The 22,103-nt window shown below is 31.0% G+C and overlaps 2 protein-coding genes and 1 long non-coding RNA gene across 3 annotated transcripts in view; all 3 read right to left on the reverse strand.

Annotated features, from left to right (window-relative positions):
* The window catches only part of LOC119677656 (ERI1 exoribonuclease 2-like), a 327,184-nt gene that overhangs the window by 270,308 nt on the left and 34,773 nt on the right, over positions 1-22,103 (reverse strand). The window lies entirely within an intron of this gene.
* Positions 1,823-9,160, reverse strand: LOC119677651 (semaphorin-1A). Its single transcript, XM_038089098.1, has 7 exons — positions 8,963-9,160; positions 8,710-8,803; positions 4,927-5,446; positions 4,719-4,860; positions 3,581-4,657; positions 2,544-2,739; positions 1,823-2,478 (listed from the first exon to the last, which is right to left on the reverse strand). The coding sequence occupies exons 1-7, from the start codon at positions 9,093-9,095 to the stop codon at positions 2,277-2,279; spliced, it is 2,364 nt and encodes a 787-aa protein (XP_037945026.1). The 5' UTR covers positions 9,096-9,160; the 3' UTR covers positions 1,823-2,276.
* LOC119677663 lies at positions 9,219-18,475 on the reverse strand. The gene is made up of 2 exons (XR_005252282.1): positions 17,959-18,475; positions 9,219-9,547 (listed from the first exon to the last, which is right to left on the reverse strand). It is a non-coding gene; the product is annotated as an uncharacterized LOC119677663 (long non-coding RNA).

Genomic DNA, 22,103 nt, shown 5'->3' on the forward strand with positions numbered 1-22,103 from the left:
GATCATTACAAATCAAGCGGCTTCTCTCTAACAACTGAAAAAGGTAAATCCAAAATGAAACTGGTAAATCTTTTAAGAAATCAATGTTCATGTAGGCAAATAGGTTTATGGACCTGTATTAGTCGTTTTGGGTGTCTAAATGACACTCACCTCTTTCAAGATGTCTTACGATAATAAAAGCAGTTATTTTGGTGAAATGATTGACTGCAAAGTCATTAAGCAAGTTGTGATTAATGGCACGTGTGAGCGAAAGTTAAAAATTAATGACTGATACTGACACTTCGTTGTCATGCGGGGTGGTTGCTGTAAAGTAGGCGTTGGTATAGAGACACAATCTCTAATCAATACGGTTACAAATAACTATAATTGTCATTTGAGTCATTACTATACCATTGGATGATTTTTGGTTTCAAAACAGGAATGACATTTTCTCAATTTATTTCTTCTTCTTTGCTTGATGAATCACTTTTATTCCATAATGTCTGTGACTACTTGGATGATCCATTGTAATGAGAGCTCTGTTGAATTCTGATAGTAAGTTATTCAGATCATTTTATAGAAGTTTATAGAAGTTTGAAGTCCAATATACCTTCCTGACGGATTATATATTGCATTTGATTTGAGATGATAGTACATTTCTGAATAATTGTGCACATCCACAGTATCGAACAATTTCAGCGTTCTGTCTTTGATGTACTTTGTCTCACTCTCAAGTTTTTCTGTTTATCTTCATATCTGATGTTCCATGAAGTTTTGAGTACACATACGTCTCAGTACAGTATTCTGATAAGTTTGGAGTTTTTGAATGATAGATGAAGTACCATTGCAACCATAAAGTAGTCTTATTAATTGCTTATAAAACAGTGTTATTTTCCACACTTAAGTTTTCTTTGTGTTAATGGTTTTAGTGCATTCAGAGTTAAGTGAATCTTGAAATATTTTAGAAATAACTTCATTTAAGTGCTAAAATCTAATGGCTTTTGATTGATATTGTCACATTCTAGTCTTCATTGTTATTGTTAGTTGATTAGCTTCTTTTAGCTTTGTTCAATAATCTTTTTGTACACCCTGTTTATCTCATATCTAATCAATTCCTAATTACTTGAGCATCTTTTAGTATTTAAATTGAAAGATTACATTAATAAATTTTTAATTTTAAGGAAAAATTTAAATTAAATGTAAAATAAACATACATAAAGAGAACATTAAACATTTTGTTAGAAACACAAAACACTAACGTTTAAAATTTATATACACATGCATTTAAAAATAAATTAGACTATTTATTACACACAAATACAAAACAAATAAGTATACGAAAGAAAAAAAACACTACTTAATAAAAATTATTTTTTAAATAAATTTAAAGAGATTTTTAATTTATATTTTATATTAAAAATTACACATCAAACAAATCTTAATTCCTTTTGGATCACTTAACAAAATTTCAACATTTTTATATAAAATTTCGTATAAAATTTGTATAAAAAATTCAGTCTAATGTTAAAATACTTCAGTTTTAATATTAAATTTTTATAATTGCTTTCATTTATATATAAATATTATGTATTTGTGTGTGTGTGTATGGATATATTTAATAATTATTCAATATATATAATGCATGCAAATTCTTATAATAAAGTTATACTTATAATTATATATGTTTGTACTTAAATGAATTTCTATACATAATATATATAAATATACATGTATATAAAATATATAATGCTTTATATATAAAAATATTTTATACTAAGGCCCGAATTTATTCACATAATTATTATATGTAAAATATTAACTAAGTTTTTATTAATATTTAATTTAAAAAAATATTTAAGATTGTTTGGAGAAGGACTAAACAACAAGTAGAACTATCAAAAATCAAACTTTGAACAATTTTAAAGGGTTAACGTTTGAAACGTTTCACTCTTACTATTCTAACACATTCGAGTATAATTTCTGATTAATTTTTCTTTTAGATTTTTATAGTTTCGCTGATAAATGTAGTATTAAAATGTATATCAAAGCTGTTATAGCGCTATTTCCTCACTAGGCTTAAAATTTGTGTAAACTAAAACTCTACAGCTGAGATTCTGGTACTATAACAAACATACCTATATATGATAGCCTTATTTGATAAGCTAAATCAACCTTAGTTTCACGTTTTAATACTAACATACATACTCAGTTCTCAAAAACTATAACGTCACTCTCACTGTAATGGTGTAAATCTATTAATTTCTTTATCAATATGGTCAACTTATTAAATATCCTAACTATATATATGTACGCTTCACCTTTGTCAGTGTAGACGTTTTACATGGGATTTCCTTTTCCAGATTCTCCGTAGAATTCTTGCACTCATGACTACGATCTTTCTCAAGATCAAGATTAGGCTTTTTCTGATTACAGAAATGATTGGGATTCATTAACAGATTTACATCTTTACCGCTATTATGATGCTTAACGCCAAATTGCCTGCAAATAGAGTAGGACATACATTAATATATGTAAAATGTAATTAACTTTACAATGTAACTTACGTATTTGAATTAAATTGATTTCGGTGGTTTGCATGTAGTGCCGTTCCTTTACAGATTTGTTTGGAAGTGTAAAGACCCACAAACATGCCAATAATAAATACCAGAGAAAGTGCAACAGCTCCGAAACCCCAAAAGTAACTATTGCCTGCATATTGTAATCTTTGATCATCTATATTGGCAGTAGAATGCAATGGAACTGCAAGTAGAAAGAAATATATGTAATATAAAATAGAAAAAAAAACATAAATAGAAGTTTTTAGAAGTTAATAATTTTATTCCTATGTTCTATAGCATCATGAGCTCGTCTTGACCAAAATTGTTGTTGTTTTCAAGGCAAATTATAATATTGAGAGTGAGAAAAAAAACAATGTATCGGGGTTCAAATTTGGTCGTAAGACCCGAGACTATCATTAAAACTAATGATTTTAAAAACAATAAACAAAACATAAATAATAAAATTGAAATATAAACAAAATAAATATTATTATTAACTAAGTATGGAATACTAAACACTGCAAGGTTCATTAGGTTTTTGTTGTTGTTGTAGCGTGCAGACCCCGGTCTAGACCCGGTCGTTCTTGGAACCTCCATTCCACTTTTAATGATTTTTGCTGATTTTGTATTATTTTACATTTTATAAGGAGCAATAATTCTGTCCCTCAGATGGATAAGTCTACTGCTGCTCAACTTAGAGTATCCATAGAGTATGTATTCAGAGATTTTAACATTTTACAAAAACGGCAAATAATTGTAAAATTAAATTATTTGTGATTGAAGGCTTTACAGAATTTTACGTTGAGTCAGTGATTTTGTGGACTTTTTACAAAATAAAGTAATCCAAAATTAAGAATTGCAAGGTAAGCGAAATGCTTTAGATGGAATGCTTGGGAATTTTAAAAACAATTAAAATGTCAACCAATTATAAATATGTCATATATAATAATGAAAATTGTGGTCCTATGTTGAATTGTAGTATTTAATATAAAAAAAAATACATGACTGCAAATCTAAAAACACTAACATCAATAAAAACTTACCATTAAGTGAGTTCATTAAGTCATCAGGATCTACTGGAATCATCATTTTTTTGTCATCAAAACCATTGTTAAAGAAGTCTCCAACAACATCAATGCCACCTACAGAGCTGCTGTCTGTATTGACTTCATTTACATTGGCACCTACTTTCGCGTAGTGCAGCTTTTTATTTAAATCTTCATCAGTCTGTGGCGTTTGTGCTGATAATAAATCAAATCCAATACTACCAACACTTGCAGGACCATCACCAGTTAATGTGCCACGCACCGTCTTTGGACAAAGCGAAGCAGCTGCTTTCTTTGTGCTATTTAAACTTTGTAAAAATGCTTTTGTACCAAATTTATTATTACTACGCGATAAACTCTTGCATTCCTGATTTTGTTGATCCCAAGCACAGTTGGGATCCTGCAAACTTAAACAACCCAAACAGTCGACAATATGCGCACAGTGATGTAAAGGTACTGTAACTAAGCTGCCATCACTTGCAACCAATAATGTATTAGTTTTCGATGAAACCACCAATTCACGTACTGGTACGCCGATAGGTAAAACTTGATATTCAGATATAACAACAGTTTTCAGTTTATCTACAGCTTCTGCACTATTCGTAATCGATGGAGCGGGTATATTTATGAACTTAGTAATTTTACCATCATCTGTACCAGTATAAATAACATCATAAAATTGTCCATTTAAAGCAAGTATTTGTGGATCAATTGCAATTGCGGTGAGGCGATGATGTAAATTCACTTTTGTTAAGAGTGGGCGACCATAAACAGCAGGCACAGCTTCATCCATTAATGGATGATTTTTAACGAAATTAACAGCAATGCTGGATAACATACGAGAGTCATCAACACATTGCCCTGGTCTTGTAGAATCAGGTACTTGCTCATCTTGATTAGCTGACCAATGAGAATGTGAGTCTTTTTGTGATTTAAATCGTCCTTCAAATGATTTCATTATATCATCTACATTATAAGCACAAACTGCCGAGCCTGGTATAGCATTTACAGAAGTGGTAAACACAGCATATATAAGTGAATTTACACCACTCTCAATGATTGGTGTTATAGCCTCTGTTTTAATAAAAAATTCTTATTAGTAAATTTTATTGATAATTTAAAAATAGAAACGTACGTATTTCATCAAAGTAAAATGGAAAATCTCCAGGCACAGAGCAGTTAAGACGCGCTTTTAAAAATGATGTCCAACTTTTTTGTAATGCATAAGGACCACCACGGTCGTTTTTACAGACACGTGCAACACGTGAATATATTGTCTATAAAACATTAATTCAATTAATATTGTTTTATTACAATATTATTAGTTAAAAATTATTAATTACCTTGCCAAGATTCATATATTCCATTGCTATTTCCCTAAAGAAAAACAAAACGTAACCATTTCGTTCTATGGCACCCACAAAGTCTGGCTGATTCAATTGCTTTAGATCGTATTGTTCAGTACGCAGACTCTCACGATATATTAACGGATCACTGCCAGAAAAATCAGCTACAGTTGCGCTATATAGCTGATCATCTGCATATGCATAAGTGCTGTTATGTGCTGGACTATAGGGGCAAAGGCCTTGAGCCTCAACATCATACACAATCTCATATTTAGGCGCTGTATTTGGTTTTACTTCGCTTAGTGGTTTATAGTGACGACATCGCGGCTTGTACGAATTGGTGCCACATATCAAGATCTTGCCATCACTAACACGTGCAAAAACTCGCAGGTAATTGTGACAGTCTGCTTCGTGTTTACCTTTTAGCGCACAAAGTTCACGATCTGCATCTGATGAGTACCACTCCAAACGACTATTCTCAAGTAAACCATTTAGACTTATATTATAGATAACATCTCTGTTAAAAGAAATTACAAATTCATTATTTATAAGAACATAAGTTTATAAAAGAATTATGTACAATAAAAATTACAGATCAGATACAAAGATATATCAGTTACAAAGATATGATAAAAATAAGTAGGTCTATAGAAAGTAAGCGAATAAATATGTATGTAAGCAAACATTATAAGTAACTTCCTCTTCTTTTCTCCAGCCTAGAGTCTTTTAATTAATTTTAATGATTAAATACACCAATGCAGTAACTTCTTTAACTTTCCATATGGATTACAGTTGAGTTCTTAGCTCAATAGGTTTCTGCCTTATATTTATAAGGAAGAGAAACACAATTTTTTGGAGAATTCTTTCAAACAAGGAACTTAGTGTATAGTAAAGTCGGGGATATATATCTCCAGTATGTGCTTAATAGTCACTTCTTACGAAATAATACATTTATAACAACTCCTCGTAAGTCACTGTTTAAATATTTAATTGTTCTACGTCACATACTAGTATTTAGCTGACTTGAACGTATACTGTTCATGACAATCCGTCCATTGATAAACTATTGTCACATGCGGCGTCACATTCCCTTGTTAGCCCAAATGGCATGTGTCTTCATCTCATCGAGATAACAGTAACTATATCATTTCGAAGTCATAATATAGATTATATTCCAATACCCATATCCTAATACCATTTCTTTTATCTGTGATTATCATATTCCTCCACTCAAAGTCCCATTACAATTCTCACCTTTTACCCTCATGCTCTCTTAAAATCGTAAACTTTGTGTAGTTTCCTTCTATTTAAGCTCCCAAACTTCGCGAAATCCACGATGGGTGACAATGGTAACACCAATATATAACTCAATAGTCTAATTCACAGAAACAAATGAAACTCTTTGAATATCATTCGTAAGAATATTATTGAATTACAATACCAATGAGATATTAAGCAGTTAACAAATCTTATGTTTAGCTATAATAATAATATAGTTGCTTGTGTTATATTACCAAATCTGAATTTAAAAATCTTTTTAACCTTTTGTCTTTACAACAGCTGAGCTGGGGTTCATTCTAAAAAAATTATTTAGTAAAATATTTTATAGTTATTGAGGTACATCGTATTTAAAAGGACAATGAAGGTCATATATAATGTGAGATAATGAAGGTTAAATGTGCTCGATTGCGCTGTTATTTTATTGAATAACCTGCGAGTTACAAATATATATAATGAAATGCTATTATGATCATATCTATAGTTTTATGAATGAAAATTACAGGTATATGGAAAAATAACACTTTTGAGAACGTAACAGCTCATATTGTTATTTGAAGTAAATGTCGTTAAAACCAAGGTACTACCTGGTTCGAAAGAACCAAACTTGGGAACGCATGAACTCCAAATAGGTAACGACAAGTTCGCGAGATTTTTTTCTTTATATATACTTATAATTAAACATTAACAATAGCGCAATAACATAAATAAAGAAAGTAATAACAGAATTTTATAGGCATATCTTGTCATCATATGTCGAATGTTAATCATCTTTATGCGGAATCTATAATTTTTCTTGTTTGGAAGCATAATTTGCCATTAATTAATATATCTCCTTTCGCGCTGCACAGATGGACATCCAAATGACGCCACAGTGGGTGTACCCTTTCTTCGTAACATGAATTTAACGACTCCTTCAGAGTTAACATCAATGTTCAATATCGAAACACTATCCTCTTCGAAATAACGGTTATCTTACAGTAAGATTTACAAAAGATTTCCGCCTGATATTCGTGAGGATGAAAGAAATCACCCAAGTACAGCACGACATGTTCCTCAATCAGAATTTAACTAAATGCTAAACAGTGATTTATGACGTAGAATAAATATATTCTCAATTTGTTCCCGCTGTACAGCTTTATTCCAAACAACATCTCCAATTTGTTTTCATGTCTAAATTCACACACAACTTTAAAGTCTTTTGATTAATAGCTCCTCCTATTTAATAGCTCTACATCTTCCTTTAGCCTTACTGCTAATTTGGTAAAGCTCTTTGGATTTATGGCTCCCCTTCTTTAAAGTAACAAGATCCCTCACTGAACCCAGTTTAGATTCAATAATCCTACCTATTCCTTTAGCATAATTGCTAACTTGGTTGAGTTATTTTGATTTATGGGTCCTTCTCGTTGGCAACTTTATCTAAACTTATGTTAGATTCAATATTCCTACGCATTCCTTCAGAGTTATTCCTCCCTTGATTAGTTCGGTTTAGTTACTGCAGACTTTCCCCTTCTATCCAAGTAGCGTAAAAGTGCTGTTTTAATACTCAAGCCTAGTCATAAAAATTGTAGGTTAGTTTAAACCAACCTACGCTGTTAATAAGAAAAAGGAAACGATCGGAGTTAAGGATGACCGCTAGGCTCATAAATTCATGTTGTTGTAGTGACAACCCTTAAAGATCTATATAAAAAAGTACATATAAGGAATCATATCACGAATATGTGGGTCAATATGTGGATGGGTGGGATTTAAATTGAAATCAACCACCATCAAGACGGAAAAACTCCACTTTTATGGAGCGTGTCTAAATGTCGATTGGATTCAGATTAGATTACGCGTTGGGGCAGGTAAACAAATAGGTGGTACTATGGAAACAGCTCTTTGAATCATCGATTCGTTGTTGTTTTTGCTCCGGTGTGAGCAAACGCGGCACCCTTTTCATACCCAAATGTTCGTGTATTATGGTGTGTACACTGCCTGCTGATATCTGTAGAATGTCAGCAATCTCCCTCACTTTCACTCTTTCACTTACGGTCGGACATAATGATTTTCAGTGTTTTTTTATTAACGTTTTCCGGAATAACAGCGTCATTTGGCCGTCCAGTAGATGGAATGTCATCGGTGTCTGTACGACCACGTTTGAATTCGGCATACCAATAACAAATGTTTCTTTTTGATGGAGCAGAGTCCGAAAATGCTTTTCAAGCCATTCCTGGCATTGAACAGTATTTTTTTTCATTAAAAAACAATGATAAATCAGCACACGGAATTGCCTTGAATTCATTTTTTTTTGAAAACTCAAAAGTAGCGTCACTTAAAGCACTGTAACTTGTAAACAAATGGTCGGATTAACATATGATTTTGACAGTAAGCTTAAAAAGGTTGCCACTTTATTTAGTATTAGTACCGCCATTTATGTGTCATCACACACATTATTGAACGAAGTGTTATACTATATTCTATTGTTAAAAAGTGTATAGTTTTTATTATGCAAATACTTACTTTGCTCCAACTAGCATGGTAGCATCGTCATGATCCAAAATTTTAAAATAATCCGTTGTATTTCCTAAGAACTTGGCGATAATAATATCTTGTTCTGTAAAATAATTAGAATAAAATAATAAATTATTTGCAAACAAAAGGAAATGTTAATTATTGCAAAACAGATCCAAATTAAAACAGTAAATAAATAATAAGTAAAATTATATCAAAAAATGAAAAAAAAAAAGAAAAAAAACAATGAATTCCAACTTACTTGGTTGCAAATCTGGGCGTACATCGGGCATCCAAGCGCTCGCAGGGCAGAGGTGTAGCTGCAATGTGAGCAGTAAAAGCGCGCTAATTAGCATGACAGCGTCTAAGCTTAATAGAGCTTGTAATTTATGCATTTTTCTCTCTAAATTTGTTTTTTAAATTAAGTTTGTTGCTGTTGTTTGTTGCGTCAACTATTGTAATTGTTGTAATTGTTGCTCATATAATTGATATAATTTGTTGACTGGTTTTTTTTTTACTTTTTTATATAATTTTCTTTCCAATTATTTCGACGTTACTTGTTGTGGACGTTATAGTTGAGGACACACTGCAGCAAGGTGGTTCATTTGCACAATTCCATTTGTTGACAATAGTTTTATTGTTACTAATATTGTTGCTTCATCTGTTCATCTGTTCATTTGATCATTTGATCATTTGTTGTTGATGATTCAGTGCAATGTGACTGAAGAGCCCCCCTTTCTCAGTAAAGGGATGGGCCTGCTGCAATTAAGTGCATATTGCTTGACACTGGCAGCATAAAATTCAAATAAATTCGTAATTCACAGATAACGCAATAAAAACGAAAGATCTGGAAGAGAAAAACAACATTAAATTTTTTATAAATTTATCACAACTTTTTCTTTATATGTACGAGTAGAGTAGTGTATACTTTACACATAAAAAATAATATAATTAACAATAATAACACAGAAAGTTTTTTCTTATAGTCTTTAAGCACCTCTTCAATGTTATTTAACAAAAAAAAATTACAATGCAAAATCTGTTTTGTCACTATTTTTCCATTGACGGTACTTCAGCCGGCGACGTACTTTTTCTGAGTGACAACGTCTAGTGAATAGAATGGAAAATGATTTGTCACTTTTTACCTATTTTCATTCGGAAAATCGTGGCTCATTCGGAAAATTAATTTACACAGACTTGGGAACAGGTAAGTACGCTGAGGCAAGCTGATGTGCTGTGCTAGTGCGTAAGATTTTCTTAGCGGTTTGCCGGTGCCGAAGAGGCTAAGCAATGTTATTAGCTGTCATTTCTTGCCTTCATTGAGTATTTCTCATTATTCGTTCTGTTATTGTAGCGATAAAGACATTTGCTTTTGTTATTTTCCTCTGTTTTTTCCATTTTTGTTTTTGTTTTTTTTTTTTTTGGTGTGAAAATGGTGTGGAAATCACGTACATGGTTTTCCCTATCACTGCCATCCATATTGTCTTAGAAAACATGCTTACACATAATGTCTTTGGTATGAGGTATATGTTAGTTTGCGACACCGCTTTGTTTCGCTGGTGTTTATTGATAAGCAACGTGACGGTAGCGATGGCTGCTGTGAAGGGTGTAATTTCTCCAACTCATTGTTGGAACACGTAATTCCCACTTGACTGAAAAATTGTTATAGTTTTTCTCACGATTTGCCAGGCGCATAGCCTTTAATAGGATAATCAAGGTCAAATGTACATCAATTTATTTATTTATTTATTTTTTTTTTTGTGAATAACCTGTGAGCAAGAAATATATATTGTGGTAGGGCGTACACGTAATTCCCACAGTTTTATGAATGATAAACTAATATTGACACCAGAATTTGTTGTTTACAAAGAAGTTAAAATTAATTAGCATAGATTAACGTATATTTGTCAAATTATTTGTACGTAATTGTTATTTATTAAATGAAAACTAGTACAGGTTAATGGCGATTTAAGAGTTTGTTGGTGTTATATTATTCTGCCAAATAATTTATATCAAAAGTTATAGTTTAAAAACAATTCGTTCACTAATATATCATACAGTAACTCATATAGTATATATTTATTTAAGTGCTACCCATTTCACTTAAAACCGATAATGAATTACGTATCATTGTAGTAAAAATTAATAAACTGAATTATATAAAAGTAGCACAGTTCACCACAGCTGTTACCTTTCATAGATAAGATGACCATTTTTTATGAAGTATAGGTAATATACAGTGGACTAGATAGTCATCTATTATAATGTACTGAGCTAAATGTTAAGTATAGACAACATATGAAAAACTAGATATCAACCAGTTATGAAGTATTCGTAACATAAGAAGGACTACCAAGGCTACCAATTATAAAGTAGCTATATGAACTAGATAGCCATACATTTAGAAGCAGAAGTAGCATATGATGAACTAGATACCCACCTATTATCAAATACAACCTACGGTGGACTACAATAGCACCAACCGTGAATTTTAAGACCTATGACGTTAGACTAAAAAACCATCACCTGTGCATTTCAGGAATCAAATCTACAGTAGATTTGTGTACCAACTGCGGCGGATTTGAGGACCAACGACGTTGGACTACAAAATCACCAACGGTGCACTTGTGGAACATCTAGAGTGAATTTAAGTCATATAAACTCCACTATAAATTTTCTTTTAGTGCACCATAAACAGTTCTCTAGTTTGCTGTCTAGGTTGAATTTCACGTAGGTGGATTTAGGAGCGCCTACGGAAGATTTAACGGACCAGCATTTATGGATTACAGAATTAGAACAGCAAATTTGAAAACCCCCTATGGTGTACTATCACATTTCAAATAGTAGACTGTGCTGGTTCTACATTCACCACAAATGTAGGCCAATTAGGGACTTAGTTTAGCCTACTTTGGTTTTGAGTTCAGTTGTTTGTAGTTACTCCCGCTTGACTCCCGTGCGATAAGCTTCAAATCGCACAACCTGTACGAAAGAAAGAAAAAATACCAGGCGTGTCACATGGGGACTGTTTAAGTGTCTACAAGATCTAGAATTTGCCGATGGTGTCCTGCTGCTAAGTCACAGATATGATAAATCACAGCAAATGATATCCGTCATAAGCAAACGAACAGGGTCTGCCGGTTTAAGGATAAGTACGGAAAAAACAAAAACCATGGCGAGCCGATAAAGCGCAGCTCAAAATGTAAGGCTGCATGTGAATGGTTGAGAAGAAATTGAATGTGTAGGCTGTTTTACCTATCTAGGAAATATTGTGTTTAACAAGAGCGGAGCTAAAGAAGATATTTATGATCGGATCAACAAAGCGAAAATCGTGTTTGGCAAACTAAACAACATATGGAGATTCAATGAACTCAGGAGATAGAAACAACTGCGAATCTTTAACACATATCTGAAATCTATATTGTACTACGGCTGTGAAACATGGAAGCACTCCAGATATATATAGAGAAGGATGTAAGTATTTTTCTACATCGAATTCAATGGTCAGATCAAGTATCCAATTAACACCTGTTAAACCAAACAACTCAAAAACTAAAACAAAATGAGAAAATTGAAGTGGGTAGGCCATACGCTTAGACAACCGAGAGATGACATAGCGAGGCAAGCTTTGGCATGGAATCCACAAGGCAGCAGAAAACCTGGCGTGCCAGCGAAAACATGGAGAAGAAAGTAAACTAACTGAAGCACGATATACACAGAATGACATGTACAGAGAAGCAGCAAATAGAGTCAGATTTAGAAGAATTATTGAGACCCTATGCCCCTATGTAGGTAATGGACAATAGTACTAGTAGTAGTAGTAGTAATAAGAAAGAAAGCAGTTGTCGTCCGCATAAACTAGGTAGTTCTCTGTGGAGTTTCGTTTGTAAAAGTAGCATTTAAAAGTTAATGTTTATATTAATTTCTTATAGAAAAGCAATATAATTTTATGTAGAAATTTTATTTCTAAAAGCACTTATCAATTTATGAGTTAAAGTACTTATTTATTATACTATTGGGTTTCTTTAATTTCCAATTCTGTGTAATTTTTATTAAAAATTACTTCACATTTTATTTTTAATTCAAATTATACATGAGTGTGAAGTAATAAAAATGTGTCTACATTTAAGTATCACGTCTACGTTAATTATATGTTAAGTGTTTCTAAATTCTTTTGAATTTTTTCTGATAGTTAATCGAACACACCCACAAATCAAATCAAAGTGAGGAAAAAATTTTAATTGCAGTACTGAATTGTATTGCATTTTTAATAAAATAAATTTTCTAAACTTGTTTTCTGGTGTGTTCTCTTATAAAACAAATTCAGACTATAAACCATTTTCGGTGTCCTTCAATGGTAAGGTAAATAAATTCAGTAAAAGATACGGCAACTCGACAGCTCGAGTTACTTATTAAATCGTTTTATTTTGCATACTTAAGCTTACGTCTAAGCTTAGATTATTAACTCTATATGTATACACTTATGTATATATATATGTATTTAATTTTGTGGATATATAATTAACACATGTATTGTTAAATATTTACCTTGTAAAACCTATTAGGTTTTCAGTTTTTCAAAACGTCCGCAAATATTTTTAAAATGAAATATGAATCGCAATATATCTTTCTTTTTAAATGGAAATTAATCAATTAACACGTAAAATCGCGAAACAACAAAACAACAAAATTTTATTTAATTTTATTTTATTTTATTTAATGAATTTGTTTATAATAAATTTGCGAATCGACTGCATGTCGAGTTAGGCAAAAGAAAAAATTTTAATTTTATTTAAATTAAAATCAAACGCAATTCGAATCGCTGAATGTGATTTGGCTGTGTTTTGGTCTTCACTGATTTATTTACACATTATATGATATATATATATGTATATATATAGATGAAAAGCAAAAAAGTGTTACGATCCATGCTCAACACACTGCGCTACTAATATTGCTTATGCATGTAAATCTAATTACTGGAAAGGTTTAATGGTACGAAAAGTGTCAGCCACGTGAATCACACTTCAAATGAAACGAACTAAAATAAAAAAGCTGTGATTAGAGCGGCTTACATTACATTAAACAATAAATTCTGGTTTAAATTTAGTTTTACTTGTAGAAATAATTATTTTTAGAAAGGCAAGTCAGTCAATAAAGTAAAAATAATCAAAAGATTCATTAACGCAAATGATTAGTAATCACAATAATACTGGGTGAAATAAGTATGGATGCAGGATTTTAATTAAATTGAATTCCCCTCATAAAGTGCTTTTTATGTCTTCTTACCAAGAAAAGGTTCGCTTTTAAGTTCTATTATTAACACTTAATATAAATGAGATAACATCAATCATCGTTTTAAATACAAGACTAGAATGAGGTTAATAATGATCAACTTAGTACCTTCAAATCAATCCGATAGCCTTCTTAATCGATAATGATTATTTTCAATTAGACATAAGATTAGTCATAATCACACAAGAATTATTCTTACTAAATACAATTATAAACGAATTCAATCAATTTAATTAGGATGTATCGATATTTGTGTGTCATATCCTATCATACATACTTAAAACTACCGAAAAGGTAAACTGCTGTTTTACCATAAGTAGTGTTCCGTCATAGTAATGCAACGAATTTTATACCTTACGGAATTAATTGTTAAACCATTTACACAAAAAAGTGTGAAGATATATTAGATTTGTCAAGATATTTGTAGAAAACGTTGTCTTATGTTGAGGTTTTTTCGAGTTAACGCACCTAGACACTTTTACACTCTCTTAACTGGGAGGTTTCTACAGAGTCTCTCCCTTCTCTCTAACTAATTTATGTATTCCTCATAATTTATACGAGGGCTGTCTTTTAAGTCTTGTGCCAAGCAATGAAGCCGCAGTGAATAATCAGTGAAAATAGTTATATTGTTTTTGGAAGCATTCTACTCCAAGATCACCAATATATATTTGCATTCGATTAAACCAATTTTCGAAAGAGTTTTGCTACTCTGTAGTTGGTGTCTCTAACACCAGGGTTTTGAATGTCTCAACCCCTGTTTGGGCACAAAACAACGCCCATTGCTGTTATTGTAGAAGTTATTGTACTTCCAATTTAAAACGTATGCATAATTTATAATATCCAACCATATTAACTGTCATATAAACTGAACAATCTAATATGGGTGATATACGTTCTTAAGGAAGATGTTCAAAAAAAAATTTGGTAGCTAATGTATTCAAATTTATATTCATATATACTTACAATTAAGTATTTAAACATAATTTATAAACCACAACTAAATGTGTGGGTTTTGCCAAAATCGCATCATTATATAGCTTCTTTAGCTGCCATATAAACTGAACCATCGGATATGAGTAATCTTCGTTTTTAGAAGGATATTTATCAAATAAAATTTTATGGAGAATGTATATATGTTTATGTACTCCTACTCCTAAACCGATGTTTTAGATTTAGATAGAGCTACCGTTTGTACTTATATTTATATATTCTTATTCATATCGGTATAGAGTTAGATATAGTTGCTATATAAACTATCGATTTAGTTACAGATTTTTGTTTAAATTACTTTTTTCTTGTGGTATGACCTTAAAATACAAAACTTGAGAAAATTTTTAAGAATGTAACCTGTCTAATAAAAATGAGGTTCAACAGTTTAGACTTAGATATAGCTCTCAAATAAATCGTTGATGTATGTATGTATGTTGATCCTTTTTTAGAGTCAGCGCAACTGGGCACTTTTACTCTTTGATAGCTGGGGGTACTACAGGGTCCCACCCATCTCATTGACTAATTTATGTATTCCATATAAGCTTCATGATTATTCAGTGATTGATCTAAGATCTGCGTATCTCCCTGTGCGGAGAGTGATTATTCTAAGAAAATATTATTATTTTTATCAGAAAATATTAAAAAGATACTTTTTATCCATAAAATTTTTTTTTTTTCTTGGGGAAAGAAATTAGTTCACCACAAAATGTTATATATAGTCATAGCTTAAAACATGATAAATGTTTTATGATAGAGTTCATAGTTATTTCATCAAGCTTATAAATAAAATAAATATTAAATTAAAGTTTTAATAATTATAGAATTACTCACAGGAAAAATCGTTGGGACTGAGGTTTTTAATGATTAATAAAAATATTTAATTTTAAAATATATACACTTCGTATCTCCAGTTAACTTGTATAATAAATATATAAGCAGATATTAGCTTAAGAAATCATTTAATCACGTCGCAGAGTGCTATTAAAATGAATTTAATCCCTTTTTTTCTTCTAGTGCTACTTGCACCGCTATAGTATCAATCCATAACTACTCTTGTTTTATAATTATTGTTAAAATGGAATAAAATTTACGAAAGAAAGGTTTTGAAATCATTTGCTTTCAAATGAGTATCCTGTCACACGCACGACGTCTCATTAAACAAACTCTTGGCTACTTGTGTTATACCCTAGGCAATATATAAGCCTAGAACCTAGGGTTTAGGGAAAATTTACATATTTTCAGTTTAGCAAAAAAGTTCATGCGTCGTGCTCAAAATATGTTATTGTCTCATCAAATGAACGGTTGATCTTTTGTTTCTTACTTGAAACTACTATTATATTAATTCAAAACTACTCTTTACAGGATTGGCTAGTTTCAAAGTTTTTGAATTTAATATTGTTAACATAACACAACATAGAGGTAAGAAAAGTGCAACAAATTAATATTGTGCCTCAGATGCCTCATCAAACAAACGGATGCTATTGTCTAAAATCTTGAACCGTTATTATATTCACCATCATCATCATCATCATCAATTCCTGTATCTTATATTGAAGCATAGGGCCTCGTTATTATATTACACCATAATATAAGTTTATTCGATTAGGAAGTTATATTAGAAAAATTTATCAAAAGAATTTCTGTGTTAAGTCGCGACTCCTTTTCCTTTCATCCTAATTTAGCCATAACAACTCATTACCGGGTTTTGGCTTGACGAAGTATGTAGAGGTAAACATGATCTACCTCTACCGCTTCAAATACCTTTACCACTGAAGTATCGTCATCCACTTTCACGATATAACCAAGTCAGTGATTAACTGCTGGATGTTAATTCGTTGAATTATATCATTAATTTATGACTTCCCATTGCAACGATAAACATAGGGGTGTTGTCTTTTCTCTTAATTTTCAGCCTGTTTTGAATTGGGTAGTTTTATATTTTTTTGTTATTACTAACAAAGTACAACAATCAGATAAAAAATATTAGTTAAATTTACAGAAAAACTTCTGTGTTAGACCCATAATTCTGCTACTACCACGTCAAACGAGCTGGCGACCTTTTCTCTTGTACCTTACACTGTTCTTATATAAATTCAAAATAACTTTACACTGGATTGGATTTTGGATATTGGATTGGGTACGCTATATTTTTTATTATTGCTAACAAAGAATAAGATATAGATAAGAAAGTAATCTTGGGGACCTTTTGTCTTGTACCTTACACTGTTCTTATATAAATTCAAAATAACTTTTCACTGGATTGGATTTTGGATATTGGATTGGGTACGCTAAATTTTTTTATTATTGCTAACAAAGAATAAGATATAGATAAGAAAGTAATCTTGGCGACCTTTTGTCTTGTACCTTACACTGTTCTTATATAAATTCAAAATAACTTTTCACTGGATTGGATTTTGGATATTGGATTGGGTACGCTAAATTTTTTTATTATTGCTAACAAAGAATAAGATATAGATAAGAAAGTAATCTTAAAAGTGTATCAATCCCATATTATTATTGCTCTCTGGCAACAATTTTATTTTTAATTTTAAGTTTTAATTTTAATTTTTATTTATATTTTTTATTTATTTATATTTTTTTTTATTTATAATTTTTTTATCTATAAAAAATTTTTTTTTATAAATCTTATACCAGATTCAATTATAAACACAATTTACGTAAATCCACATAAACAAAATACAGATTTTTTCCAATTAAAAAAAAAACAGATACTCGACAAGTCTGACTAATAAAACATGTTTTACAGCTAACAAAATTATTGAAAAATATGTCATTAAAACCTATAATTCATAAGAAACTTTATCTTAATCATAATAGAAATAAGATAAAAAACCTATACTACAAAGACTTCTATATGTCTCTGTCTGTTTTAGAAGATATAAAACACGATGTACCAAACACGAGAGATGCACATTTTATAGATAAGCAACACATCACATCACACTACTTACGTACTTCAAATTTGTGTTGGGATTATCTTCGAAGATAACTGAACGAGTTGAGCAGAGCTGAGCTGAGCTGAGCAGAGCAGAGCACACATGTGAAGCTGTAAACCGAAATAATAGAATAAGCAAATACTGCACTCGAAAAAGATTAAATAATCACTTTTAAATTAAGAAGAAGAAAAAAAAGATTTACAAGCAATGAAACTAAACGATTAATTAAGTACAGTTGAAGGCACAAGAATTCCGATTTAACTATGAAATATTAATGCAAGACAAACAGTTTTGTTTAGGGGTTTTCGTAAGAATATTGCTTACGTTAACGAAACGAGCTACGAACCACTACGAACCGAATTCCTCAGAAATGGATGATCATTCTTGGAATACTTGCGGATACTAATAGTAAAAATAATTGTTTATGCAAAGGAAGTAATTGTTTATACTCATATGCACGTTTTGCAATATTCAGCGTTTTATGCAAAAACGCAAAAACGGAAAAGCGGAAAAAGTTTAGACGCAAATAAGGCAATTCGATTTATCAAGAATCAATGGCAGCAATATTTCTGTAAAGGTTACGTCTAAAGTTTAATAAAAATTATAAGTTTTATATAAACAATTAAAAAGTTGTTGCTTTTTTTAACACTTAATATATATTAGCAATGAAAATGAAGCTGAGTCAGACAACATTCAAGCAAAGTTCAGTGAAAAGTGCTAGATACAATAAAGCATAAACGTCTCGTTGAGTATCTGAACCAACTTTGACCTGAACTATGTATGGCCCACATTTTGCTAAAAGTGTCACCTACTTTGCATAAAATAAAAGGGGGCAAGGTTAGTAGATTCTGTGCTTAATCTAAACACTAAGTCTTATAAGAGTTTTAACACAACTCTTAAAAGAATAAAATTAATTTAAATTGACCCACAATGAACCGGAAGAGCGCAAGTGCTTTGTCGAAAGTTGTTTATCAAAAGTCGAGTGCTGTTCGTACGACAAACTCATAATTTTATACCCAACAACATACAAATTTTGTAATTACATATATAAATGAGTATATACTTATATACACATATGGTATATGTTTTTTTCTTTTTTTGGATTACATAAGAATATATAATGTACCACAAAATGTATAATTTATCGCACTTTTAAAATGTTGACTAAATTTTAACCAAAATACATGACTTCGTTTACTCCATTCAACCTTGAATTCAAGTTTATTTTAACAAATAATTAAACATTTAATTAAATAATTAAATGTTTGTTAAAAACGATAAACAATTATAATATATATAAAAAATTAGTTACATTAGTCGGTTATTTTAGTCATTGCGAGTGACGGAAACTTATCAAATCTTTGTGGATATTTTCGAAATATGTATTTAATTGTATATAATTATAATCTTTAACTACAATACTTATTAGTTTATAGTCATTTTCCTTTTTGTTTTCTTTTTATTAATATATTATTTTTTAATAATTTTTTTTATTAATCAGCAATATTATTTTATCAAGTTTTTAATATTCTTTACTATGTTGAAAGAAGTACTTATGTTGAAATATTACTTAGTCATTTATAGGATATTGAATATTTTATTACTTAAAAAAACTTTTATATTTTATAAATGGCTTATTGGCATTTTTTTAGCTCCAAAGTTTTCGAACCTTTGGACTTAAAGTTAAAAGTAAGCACTCAGAAAGTGACACATGGTACGAACATATATATTAATGTCTTTTAAACTTCGAAATTTCCACAAGAACATTTCTAACTCAATAGTTAGAACATATATTCATATATATATCATTGAAATTTTTCGATAAAATAGACAAACATCCTAAATTTAAACCAGCAACCACAGAACCGCAAAATCAATGCAGTACTGCAAATATTAAGAAACAAATTAGACGCTTAACCCTTAAAAATGGGTTAATGGCTCTCCGAAGGCTCTTCAAAGTACCATGGTACATCCGCACGAATGATATGCTAAGAGGACTTAGAATAGATCCGGTCAAAAAATACATAAGGGACAGAGCTCTGAAGCTACAGGCTGCCCTACTTAGCACTACCTAATCTCAGAGTAATTACAAACCGCACGGGGCGATACGCAGATCTTAGATCAATCATTGAATAATCATGAAGATTATCAGGAATACTGAAATTAGTCAGTCAGATGGTCAGGACTATGTAGAATTCCCCCAGCTATCATAGAGTAAAAGTGCCCAGAAGCAATAACTCGGAAAAGGCTTAACATAACATAACCCATGTAAATACTAAAACAAACTCAAATTTTTATTAAGTAAAATAGAACCATGGATCACATCCAGCATCGACCTACACGTCAAAAGGCCTAAACGTTCTTACAAAGACCTAAACATCGATATTTAGACCTAAATGTCCAAAACAAACCTTAAAAGTTCATACTAAAACTTAAACGTCTATATCAATGGCTATAAAATATATATGGCACATTTAAAAAAAGAAATTGACTCCTTCCCCCTTATAAACACTAACCTCAACTCATAACTTCAGTTCAACACTAAAACAAATTAAGGTACGTTTAACAACTGTAAGAATATTTGCAGAACTACACATACTTAGAAACAAATTCCCAATAGGATACTGGGAAAAATACCACAGACTAACGTCTAGCTTTGGACTCACAGCTAGTGAGTTATTAAGCATATAATATAAAAGAAAATAAGAAGGCGTAAAAGATGGTTTAGAATGTGAAAGCTAATGGTAGAGAAGAGGAAATTGTGTATGTAGTGCATTTAGCGATTTTTTGTTGTACGCGATTTTATGACCAAACACGGCACCACTGCCATCGCTCAGGCACCATATACTCCAGATCTAGACCCGTGTGACTTTTTCCTCTTCCCGAAACTCAAATTGCATCTTCGTGGTAAGCGTTTTGAGTCAATTGCATCGGTAAAAGAGAATTCGCAGAAGGAACTAAAAGCCATACCTTCACGGGCCTACGAAAAGTGTATGAAAGATTGGGTTAAGCGTTGGCATATGTGTATCGCTTCAGAAGGAGCATATTTTGAAGGAGATAAAATAAATTTGGAATAAAATTTAAATTTGTGTGTTTTATTTACAAAATCCGAGTACTTTTTGAGCAGAATGTACAGTTAAACTACCAAACCACGAACTTCTATAATTCAAATTTTCTATAGTTCAAACTAAATAGAGTGCAACAGGGTTTAGAGAGCAATTTACATATAATTACAAAAAATTTATTTAACTCGAACTCTCCATAAGTCGAACCTTTTCTTTGCAAAATGGTACTTCGAGTTATGAAAGTTTGTCTATATATTATTTCTTTCTGTTATAATTGCTGGCTTTTTTTAAACTAAACTTATATGGGTTAAATAATCTTTATTTCTTTTATTTAATTATTTTTAAACTAACTCAACCCAACATAAAAGCATTCGAAAGTAACATATACGTGGAAGTACCCTTCATGAGTCATATATTTTTATTAAGAAAAAAATACATATTTTATTTAAATCAAAGCAAACCAGTATTGCTGTTTTGACATCCTGTATGACGATATCCAGAAAACTTGTTGATGAGTGGGGATTCATAGCAATTATAATTTTAAAATGATTATTAAGCAAAAACCACCACAATGAGCACTGCATTTAACCACTTTTTTAGCCATGGCAAACGAATTTAACACCCGCTCGGTTTTTGTAACATGATTCATCCAAAACCCCCGCCTCCGTGGAAGTTATGGGTTCGCAACGTAAGGTTGGTTTTGAATGAAATAAACGTAAACTCGAAGCAACTCAAATAGTAAATTAATATTTAAAACATATATGAACACAATTTAACCTCCGCAAATATAGAATTTCATTCAGAAATTTTATGTTAAATAAAATATAAAATATTTATTATAACAATAAACACCACACCACACCACACCACACCGCACCAACGTGGGTGTTTTCTCTTTTTCGAATACTTTGTTTTGCATATTAAAGCACAGAAAAAAAAGAGTTGTTTTTATGTCAAGCTACTGTTTTTTTCACTTTGTTTTTTGTTGGTTTTTGTTTTTTTTTTTATTTAATTTGAAGCCACACATTTACACAAGCAAAGCCACACAATTGTGGACATTTTATGCACGAGAGAAGCTTAAGCTTATCAAACTGGAGCT

The sequence above is a fragment of the Teleopsis dalmanni genome, chromosome 2 (assembly GCF_002237135.1).
Source record: "Teleopsis dalmanni isolate 2A chromosome 2, ASM223713v2, whole genome shotgun sequence".
Taxonomy (NCBI): Eukaryota; Metazoa; Arthropoda; class Insecta; order Diptera; family Diopsidae; genus Teleopsis; species Teleopsis dalmanni.

Bases quoted from the DNA above. Each gene is read 5' to 3' on its own strand.
- LOC119677651 (XM_038089098.1), bottom strand. From the start codon at position 9,095: ATGCATAAATTACAAGCTCTATTAAGCTTAGACGCTGTCATGCTAATT. The intron at 2,740-3,580 runs GTAAGTTTTTAT...TTCTACTTGCAG, and splicing joins CTTAATGAACTCACTTAATG to TTCCATTGCATTCTACTGCC. The intron at 2,479-2,543 runs GTAAGTTACATT...CTCTATTTGCAG, and splicing joins AATCAATTTAATTCAAATAC to GCAATTTGGCGTTAAGCATC.